The sequence below is a fragment of the Opisthorchis viverrini genome, assembly GCF_000715545.1.
Source record: "Opisthorchis viverrini unplaced genomic scaffold opera_v5_141, whole genome shotgun sequence".
Taxonomy (NCBI): domain Eukaryota; kingdom Metazoa; phylum Platyhelminthes; class Trematoda; order Opisthorchiida; family Opisthorchiidae; genus Opisthorchis; species Opisthorchis viverrini.
The window spans coordinates 433,195-444,111 of NW_008751798.1; the positions used below are offsets into that span (position 1 = coordinate 433,195).

At 45.9% G+C, this 10,917-nt stretch overlaps 1 protein-coding gene across 1 annotated transcript; it reads right to left on the reverse strand.

Moving 5' to 3' along the window:
• Positions 1-1,090: 1,090 nt before the first annotated feature.
• Positions 1,091-1,318, reverse strand: T265_06671 (hypothetical protein; the record flags this gene model as incomplete). The annotated part of the gene is made up of 1 exon (XM_009171996.1): positions 1,091-1,318. The coding sequence occupies one exon, from the start codon at positions 1,316-1,318 to the stop codon at positions 1,091-1,093; it is 228 nt and encodes a 75-aa protein (XP_009170260.1).
• Between the last annotated feature and the right edge of the window lie 9,599 nt (positions 1,319-10,917).

Below are 10,917 nucleotides of genomic sequence, written 5' to 3' on the forward strand. Positions count from 1 at the left end.
TGTACAGCTGGTCATCATCGCTGTCTCTACGATAGAGTATCGGCAAGAGCTTGCTTTCAGCCATCGGTGCAGTTGCTTCGCGACATTGACTGGCTGGTGTTGGTCTGGGCTCGCTGCTTCATACAAAGGTCTCGAACGTGTCAGAAGCAACCGTACCTTAATGCACCATCGAAGATGTTGGGATACTGGCGGAATTCAAAGGGTCTATTTGGTCTGTTTAGTCTGTAGAGTAGGTATGGTTGCTGTGTGCATTGCCATTGATGAGACCATAGGTTGGGATGGACCTAAAGAAACATTTGACATTGCCTGAAAAGGGGGCGTATTTGGAGTCTCGCTGACAGAACGACTACCACGAGATGCGCAATTCGCTACAGAAAGACTTGACACCGATGGACACATTCATGCAAATAACGGAGGAAATGAAACCATCTGTGACCGGTAACTATAAAACATATTTCACCGGAGGTAATCAGACCCCCCAGCGTCCAACCGAAGACCAGCGGAAGCGAGTCGTTCTCTACAAGTCCATCAGCTGACCCATAGACGTCAGACGTCGCAATAATTAGGTGACCAGACACGAGCTTGCTGATAGGTGGTGAGCGACCAGTTCGCATGAGTACATTGGACTGGTAATGAGGAGTGTAAACGTGGCGTTTCAACTAATTGAACTGTCTCATTTAATTTCGCCATGGCGTAATGAGCCAGCTAACTATAAGATACTGTCGACCTCGGACGTGCACCAGGAACGGTGGCGCTAAGCTACCGCCAGTCCCAATCCCACTCGCGTCAGTTTCGACTCCTATGTTACACAACTGTCAGAGATTACTGAGTTCAGCTCACCCATTAGTTAAGGCTCGAAAATGCAAATTAGGGAACTTCTTTGAGCCGAGAAAGCTAGATGCAAGCGCGAAAGCAGACTTGAATCTCGGACTGCAAAACGCAGCCTGTTGAGCAGAATTACCGTTTTCCAATGGATCTACCGCACGCCTCCCGTGCTTATGCGCATGGCTGAAACAGGTCACCGGAAATACGAACGCAAGTAGGTCTTGAGTCCCTAGGAAAGACAGTCTACTCAAGCGTAAATGGAAACTCAGAAGGCTGGATCACATCCAGCAATATTCGACGGGATTTCTACGGTGTAGACTTTCCGTCTGATCCAGGCAATTAGACTGATGGAAACCAACGTTCTCTCATCATCAACGTTCTCATCATCACGATCGCGTAGATAGCAAGACCAAAATTTGGACAGTCCAAGATTTTGGCAACAACTCTGTGTGCCGTGGAAGTCGCAAACCACTAGGTTGTTCAATTCAGTCATCGCACGTGTCTACTCATTTTGAGGATGGGTAATCGTGAGGATTCCAACATCTTGATGAACCCACCTCAGTCAGGTTTACATTCCATCTTTGTAAATAGGTTTACCTATTCTGATTCCTATACAGACGCATGTGCTGTTTGCAGTTACTCAGACTACCCATAATATGATGCTAAAAAAGGATGAACTTTAGTCACGTCGATGAAGGTGCATTGATCCTATCGATTCGGAATGAAACTCAGTCCCTTAAAAAAAGAAGGTCCCTGTTGAGACAACTTTGTTCTGTGAACAGTCGTTCAACCGGATTCCGCTGACAGGTGAAGTTTGTCGAAAAAACTCACTCTTTGTTGCTACCCGGTTTCTTGTCTCCGGTCACTGAATACTGGATATGTTGAGGTCGTGATCTTGATTATCAATCGGAGATTGAACTCATCTTTCTTCGGGTCATGATCATGTAAGATGAACGAACATCACGATAAATCACTTTGGCACTGTGCCATTAATTTAGGGCTCCAGGGGGACCTCCAAGTTTTGAAAAGTGCTGGGATGAAATCCATCCCCTTTAATGGGATCATATATATATATATATATATATATATATATTTCATAATTGGATACGGTAAACGAATGCATATGTATCCTGCTGATTTGGTAATCCAAACTGACGTACACATGCAAATGATCTAACTAACGTAATATCTGCTGTGGGGTTTGCTGAGTACGTATTGGTCATATTCACATCACTCTCGTTTTAACACTCGTCCTCCTGCCCTGGTGTAGTTATTCTGGTGAGTCCACACCCAATAGGGGAAGCACTGGACTCGAGTTTCGCTCTTATTAGAGCTTATCGACCCTTTGGTGCGGACTCACCAGTATAACTACGCCAGGACATGAGAGCGACTGTTCAAACGAGAGTGATGTGAATATGAACAATACATGTCCCACAAATCCCACAACAGATATCAAGAAAAGTTGTCCAGCGGGTTTCAGGCGTCTGTGGTGCTACCTGACTGGGAAGCCCTGACAGTGGGTCAATCGATCGTCAGGACAGTCACTGAATCGTCGTTTCGATGATGTGTCGGGCACACCAATCCCATCACTCAAGTGTAAACACGCTCGCCCGTTCAGACGTGCAACATGCACTGGTGGAGTAGTGGTAACGCGTTCGCCTCGCATCTCAGGTGTCCGGCACTGCCGGCGAGCTCTAACAAGAGTGAAACTCAAGTCCAGTGCTTCCCTCTTTGGTTTGGACTCACCAGTATGGGAGGACGAATGTTCATACGTGAGTGATGTGAATATGGCCAACTTAAGCCTGATGGGCCTCATTCCGAACTTCTGTCTCATTTTTCCCATATCCACATCATAATTTTTTTTCAGTCTGATCGCCATTGGGTTAGTAACAACTAAAAGAGCATTTTTGGAGCTTATTGGCTTCTAGCTGATTACCTTCTATCCAGTCCCACGTTGCCACTTCAATCCAGACTTTGCAGAGGCAGTGCTCTATGGTCATTACTCACCCGAACAAGCCTGTACGAGCCAAAAACTGCCCAGTCTTTCCTTTGATTCATGGTGACCCAGTGACGTGTCTCAGCCATGTGCATGGCAAACTAAAAGTTTTCAAAACGGACTGAGTTCATTGCAGTCTGTAATGCATTGGCCCGAAGATCATGTCCCCATGCGTCCAGCCTTCGGGGCTTACAGAAGTTCTTTACCTTGTCTCCTTAAGCCTCCAGTACTTTTATTCATATGTGAGCTGAACTCTCCGACCTCGGACAGTTGTGGTGCAGAGCAGAGTCAAATGTGACGCGAGCGTGATGGGGCTGTTGGCAGTGTACTGACCCTGGCGCAGGTCCAAAACTGAGAGCGCCTTATAATTAGCTGATACGTTGCGCCGTGACGGAATTAGACGGGACAGCTTCGAAAATCACCGTAACAGTGATGCACTGTGACAGGAAACGGAAGTATGCGTCGAGAAATACACCAACTTGCAAATCAATTTGGTTTTCACGAGAGACTCAACTGAATCTCTCGTTCAGGATATTCTACAACTGAATGCGCTCCACACAGGCCGCCTCATGATTCAGTTGGCACGATATTCGAGATATCGCAGTATATTTTTATAAAGAAAACTACCTACCTGATGAACCCCAACAAGGGTGAAACCGGTCCTAGGTTGTCGAAGAGTTTTCAGCAACCTTGTGAGTAGTTTCCTTTATGGAAGTATTCATCACTCATCTAATCCATATAATCTAACCCTTCTTATATGTTTCTGTTTTTCGCTCTCTTTTTATTAGTGTATCCGTATGTGCTCACATGACTTTTTTCCGTATGTGAGCTTGACACAGGCGTGCAGTATGTTTATGGACGTGATGTACAGATTTTTCCCCTCCCTCATCTTTGTACTTGGTATAAAACAGGTTGGTCGAAATAAGTGACAAACTGGCACGGAACATACCAAGCGTAGATCACCGATTTAGACTTCGTCTTTTGCTTTGAAAACCACCGCAAACGACTAATGGTTTGGCACGTTTCCAGGCGGTTAGTTCAATCTTACTTTTTTCTGAAGGAAAAGTTTGGCCTATACCTACATCGTTTGAGAGGAATCGCAGTTAAGGCTAGGATGAAGGCCTGCTAGAAATGTCCATAAACTTTGTGTGGCCGTTTCATCCCTATTAGTAGCGTGAAACTTAGGAATATCGAAAAATTTCGACCTGTGTCTTTCGGAGAAGCGACGAACAAAGCAAATTTCATCTAGACTAGTCTGATTGCTAGTATGATGCACTTAGATCTATAGAAGCTCACTCATCCTCCAAGCGCTTTTTGTTTTGTGTACTAGCATTAATTAGCCGATCATCCATTCCCATGTATTGAATGTTGCAAGGACGTCAAAGCATGTCACTAATCGCATCTTGATAACATCCTGTAGATTGGTGATGAGACAATCGAAACCTTCTTGCCGAGCTTGGTGAACAGATAGTCGAACAAAACACACTCAAAAGTTCGACAGATAAACTCGTTCGCAAACTAACTCGAGTTTCGAGGGAGATTAACTTGAATTCCAGTGGAACCACTTGTTCGCAGTTTCTTAAGACACTGAATTTGCCGCACCAGGCTGCCCAATGAACGAGATGGCCTGATATCCCAGTATCGCGGTATTCTGCGGACATAACACACTACTCATGAGTGGTCCTCGGTCTGCTCGCTGAGCTGGGCAGTTTGAATGCAAATGTTGCACCAGTCATCATCGAGGGGACATCAAAAGTGTGTTATCAGGGAGCGTAATGGTGCGTAAAAATGGGTTGGTGGTTGTGCGTCCATTAGTGTTGCGTGCGTGTTAGTACGCGTGCTGCTAACAGAGGTTGACCTTCGATCGCGGTTAGTCGGGCGGTCGGCCGGTTCAATCGATTGTTCTGTTATGCTGTGTCCTGGTTCACCCGTGCCCACGTGACCTCTGCACTTGGAATCCCCTGCCCCCGTACTCTGGTCGATGCTAAAGTGACCTCTGTTCTTCACCCTTCCAAGGTCCGGCTTGTGACATCCACTAATTTGACTCCGAGGACTTCCTTGTTTCTTTGTTTGTGAATCCGATATTCGGTTCTCCTTGAGCATTCCGATTGAGATGTTGGTCTTTTGCACGTAGTGGTGCGTAAATTGGATCCAGCTCAATGGATCGGTAGATCGAGTCCGCCGTGGAGCGACATGATTCCAGACATTCTCTTTCGTGTCTCGTGTCTCTGTGTGTTAAACGTCTAGCGCTTCCCAGATTGAATTTGTGGCCTCCTTTGTCCTCATGCATGGATATCAAGGATAGGGGGTCATGTCTCCTGATGGCCGCGTTGTGTTTCTTTGTTCGTGTGCGCAACTTCCTCCCGGTTCGGCCATCATAGAATTTGTTGCAGTTGATTTGGTATATCACATTGTTACTCTTGGTTTTGCCTCGGTTGTCCTTCGGTCTTGAGAATAGTTTCCTTACAGTGGCATTCGGTTTGTGGGCCACGAGGACTCCTTTTTGAGCTAATCATCTGGTTGAGGGTGCCGATATATTCTTGACGTAGGACAGAACTACCCGTCTGGTGACTTGTTGCTTGCTGTTGCTGCTTTCGGGATGTCCTCTTCTTCAAGCTTCTCATGATGAAGTACCGTGAATAGATGGCTTTCTTCCATCTTCCGTAGTCCTATGGTGCTTCCATGTGTCTCCGCCCTCTTGAACAGGGTCTGGACGCAGCCCTTCTTGTGGTTTACTGAATTATTGTTGTTGTAGTTCAGTATTTGATCCGTATGTGTCTCCTTCCGGTATACGCCGGTTTCCAGAGTCCCATCCACCTTTCTTTTCAGGAAAACGTCCAAGAATGGTAGTCGGTTATTTCTCTCCAGTTTGATTGTGAAGTAAATATCTTCAAACGTGGTGTTGAGCAGTTCGTGTGCATTGTGTACTGAACCTCGTTCCATGATGACGAAGGTGTCGCCTACCTAGCCGATCCACGGCATTGGGTTGATGATTGGCAGCCCCGCGAGCTCTAATTTTTGCACATTACCAACTCAGTGATGAATTTTAATATTGCGGAGACCCACAATTGTATCAGAAAACACGAAAGATTAATCAGGGAGAGCAAGAATGATCGTCTGGCTAAAATCTTGTACACCACTTGGCAGAAATTGAAGCGGCAATCAGACGCCGAGTAGACAATGCCAAGATCAAACGTAGAACAGCCATAGACAAAAATTGCGCAAATTCACGAAAAAAACAAACAGAGCCAGTACGATGTTTGGATCAAAGCTCATCTGGGCACCAACCCAACACAGCTGAACAAGAACTTCAACGTCGAAGACATATCCTATATAGAATATTTAGCCAAATTAGTATGTCCTAAAAACAAACAAAATATCCGAGTAGGTTCAACAACAGATCCGACAGACAATCGGCAGACAAAGAACGCATTAGGGTGATAATGAACAAGACAGACTACACTGGCATGACCAAACAATTATTAAATGACACGATGACCACAAGTCAATCGATCACGATTCAAATTCAACCATCATCAATCGAATCAACTCGACAAAAAAGAAACTGCAAGCAACGCACTAGAGAACTAGACAGGAACGATGGAGAATGGAAGTCAATGACACCAACATTGCACAGATCTACGGAATACGAAAGATGCACATAGAAGGAACTTCACTTTGACCAAACGTTTCAGTTCCGCGAATTCCTACAAATTAGCAAAAGACATGTGGAGAAATTTGGAACAATTAATCTCTGCATCGGGACATGCAATCAATAGTGCTGGTCAATTTCTACGCAAACTACGGAACGTCGGTATGGAAGCTGACGAAAACATGCTTTCATTTGATGTCACATCACCGCTCGCTTCAGCCAATCAGAACCTCGCCAGAGAAACCATAGAGGAGCTGCTTCAACATAATCCAAACACGACAGAAACCATGGAACCCGAAAGTCTATGCCAAGCTGTTGACTTTTGCATGGATACATATATTACATTCAATGGACAAATATATCAGCAGCTGAAAGGGACTCCAGTGCTATATCAGAATGGAAGAAAGCCACCTATTCAGGGTATTCCAGAAAAATGAATATCCACGGTACTTCATCATGAGAAGCTTGAAGAAGAGGACATCCCGAAAGCAGCAACAGCAAGCAACAAGTCACCAGACGGGTAGTTCTGTCCTACGTCAAGAATATATCGGCACCCTCAACCAGATGATTAGCTCAAAAAGGAGTCCTCGTGGCCCACAAACCGAATGCCACTGTAAGGAAACTATTCTCAAGACCGAAGGACAACCGAGGCAAAACCAAGAGTAACAATGTGATATACCAAATCAACTGCAACAAATTCTATGATGGCCGAACCGGGAGGAAGTTGCGCACACGAACAAAGAAACACAACGCGGCCATCAGGAGACATGACCCCCTATCCTTGATATCCATGCATGAGGACAAAGGAGGCCACAAATTCAATCTGGGAAGCGCTAGACGTTTAACACACAGAGACACGAGACACGAAAGAGAATGTCTGGAATCATGTCGCTCCACGGCGGACTCGATCTACCGATCCATTGAGCTGGATCCAATTTACGCACCACTACGTGCAAAAGACCAACATCTCAATCGGAATGCTCAAGGAGAACCGAATATCGGATTCACAAACAAAGAAACAAGGAAGTCCTCGGAGTCAAATTAGTGGATGTCACAAGCCGGACCTTGGAAGGGTGAAGAACAGAGGTCACTTTAGCATCGACCAGAGTACGGGGGCAGGGGATTCCAAGTGCAGAGGTCACGTGGGCACGGGTGAACCAGGACACAGCATAACAGAACAATCGATTGAACCGGCCGACCGCCCGACTAACCGCGATCGAAGGTCAACCTCTGTTAGCAGCACGCGTACTAACACGCACGCAACACTAATGGACGCACAACCACCAACTCATCGTTACACACCACTGCGCTCTCTAACAATGTACTGATGATATCACCTCGTTCAGCTGCTGTAGCACCCTTTCGGTGCCTAACTGCCACACCACCAGAAGGTTGCACAAGGGCTGGGATGCTGCCAGGTTGCCTGGACAGTGGAAGTCGAGAGGCGGAGGTCGGGTTCGAACCACGGAACCTCCTGTCAGTAAATTCGCGCTCTAACCACTTGGGCCATCTCGCCCCCATGATGTCACCTCGATTAATGATGAAATGTTCCCAATGGGATTGCCCGACCATTCATGAGAAGCATTTTTTTCGCCCTAGTTTAGCTACAAATTCAAGAAAACGGCCGACTCTCCTGTGCAGTCTTTTCTTTTTCGCACTGAACAATTCTCGGTGGATAGAGAATTCTAAAATTCGGCGCCTAGTGATGCGCTCGAGATGGATCAACACAATGAAGTATTGTGTTACGCATTCGAAGCTGTAAATAGCTGAAAGTTCGTGGAAATAGTTTTTTCGTAAACATACGTGTTTTCAGAACTTGTCAGGTGGTGTTACGATCTACGTGCACATGACATGAATTAGTTCTCNAAACGGTTCAAAATGCAGCTAGCTTACAACGAATGGGTATTCAGATGGGAAAATTTTCCAAAACAGACTAAAGTTTGCTCATCAAAGTGGAAACTTACGTACCTTTGCATCGGATGTCTCCGAACATTTGGGTAGCATGTCTGCATGAAGTGGCAACCTGGAGCGAAACGCAACCGATGGAAGGCGATGTGGGTGGAACAGTTGTACTGTCATTCGGTGATTAAGATGGAAAGGGAAGAAACTGATGGGAATCCTTGTCAACGGATCATTAGAAGGGTTGAGAAGAAACGATCTGTATATGGTGATGTGTTCATTAGGTCTCCTTTTCCAGTCACAAAATACAAGTTAAACTTTATCGTCCTTGTTGATTACTTAAAGGAACTAAAGTGTTCGGAATATACGTCACCCCGGGCTGTCCTTTTGGTACTCAAGGCAGCGAAGTCTAAAAGCCATTACCAGCTGCACTGGTCATTGCCATCTTCAATGGTTAGAGACATTGTCAGACATGAGGTCATTGCCCAATGGTTAGAGACATTGTCAGACATGGCCCAGTTGCGCCTTCAGTGGCGCTCTTGCATCCAAGGTATTGCCTTTAATGCAATGCATTCTTCCCAATCCCCCTCTGAAAAGTCCATTCACAGATATGTATTTATGCACCAATTTATCAGCTCCCGTCTCCAATGCGCAGCTACCTACCCCACCTCCCCAAATCGTCGGTGAACGAAACTGTGGCAGCTACGACCACCGTACAACAAGTACGCGGTTCTTACAGCTGATGATGTTCTCTCTGTATGCCGTTTTTTTGCCCTAAACGTCCACAGTAAATGTTAGAAACGCCCTCCACAACCCTCCGAACGCTACAGTTTTCTGTTGCTGATCAACCAGACTAGTCGTTCCTACTGCCTCATCTGCTGTTCGCGGCAGTCCTGTTGTCTATCATTCCTGACGGATCCACCGTCAACTGTCAAAGTTAGGAAGTCTCTAACGACTTCCTTTTCAACTCCGGGAATGCGTGAAGTCGAAAAGCGGCCAAAGGCGGCTCTGTGGAATTCGTCACACCACCCAGGATTATACATACCTTCTACTAATCAGCAGCCTTCGCAAATCACTTGTTCGCTCCCTTGTTGTAAGGCTGGTGGTAAGTGACCACATTTCGGCTGGATGGCATGTATCATGTATTTTTACAACCAGTAAAGCAACGGTGGTGTTCATGTTCGCACTGCGGGACTGGGTTCGAACCTTGGAGCAGTGGATTCATTAAACACATTTGATCCAATAACTGGCTGTCGGATGTGCCAAACACTATTAAGTATTCCGAACTCTGTTCGCTGCCATTGCCAAACTGCACCGTACCGCAACATCCATTCTACCTTCGATTGCAGAACGAATGGAAGCGGATACAACAGTCGACTTACCGATAACAATGTGGCAGCGTCAGACAAAACGTTTGTTCTGGGTTATCAATGACGCTACCCTCCATTCCACATTAATTGGTTATCTCCAGCCCCGGAACGCAAGCTTTTAGTGGTACAGCGTGACTTCTACCTTCCCTTCATCTCATTTGAAAGACAAGCCCCCCTTACATGCGCGTCCCCTACCCCTCGCCTCGTGGATTAAGCGGTCACACACACACACCTAGTCCACCTTTAATTTGATCGCAACTTGTCACTCTTTTTCACACATCATGACGTAAACTTTCACCATAGTTTTTTGGTTCGTTTAGCAATCCTTTATCCAAATCACAAATCTGTGTTGGCTGAAAAGTCGAGAATGGATCGGGCGCAGAGAAATTATGCATGATTGGTCACGCCCTCAATTGTAAAAACGCTTCGAGGCATGACTGTCCATCTGCCTCCCCCCCCCCCCCGGCCAAGCCTGCAGCACCCATACAAGCCTTGAGTGTCAGATGCGCAATCAGCAAATCAACGCGATTATTAACCAGTGGGGAATTGGTAGGACGGTCACGAAAGTTTAATTTTCTTTCAGTCGTACTTGTGTTTGTCAACATTCGCAGGGTGTCATTTCAAATGGCGGGGAAAGCCAACTTGTCAGGTGGGGGTTTTCAAACTCTCAGATTGAATGTTACGATTACACGTTCAGGTGATCGAATAAAAGCACAAGGAGATTTGGCTCAATCAAGTCTGCACTAACTTGCGTTCGCTTCGAGAATGAATTCGATGGAATATCAAAGAGGACGAGTGAGTGGTGATCGCGTGTTGTTTTCCCTACTTTATGCTTTTGAGGGTTTCTATGATGTAGTGTGCTCAGTTTTGGTGGAGATTCCAGAACAATCTATGGTGTATTGCTCCAGAGTTTTTCCGCATCCTGAAATCTACTCAGCTTTGTTTGTTGCACGGCTAGCGGTTTTGAATTGGGACCTAAGAAGCTGTCACCCGTTCGGTCAGGTTAGCTTGTCACCGACCGTTTTGTGAGGCCTTATAATGATTAAGTCGAGTGTTTGGAAGGTAACTGGATATTAACAGTAGAGTGGAGATCTGTTCCCAGCGATGGACCGAACTTTGGAGATCGGTTTGTACTATCACTGACCGTTTATGCTTCATACTGAATGAGTGTTTCA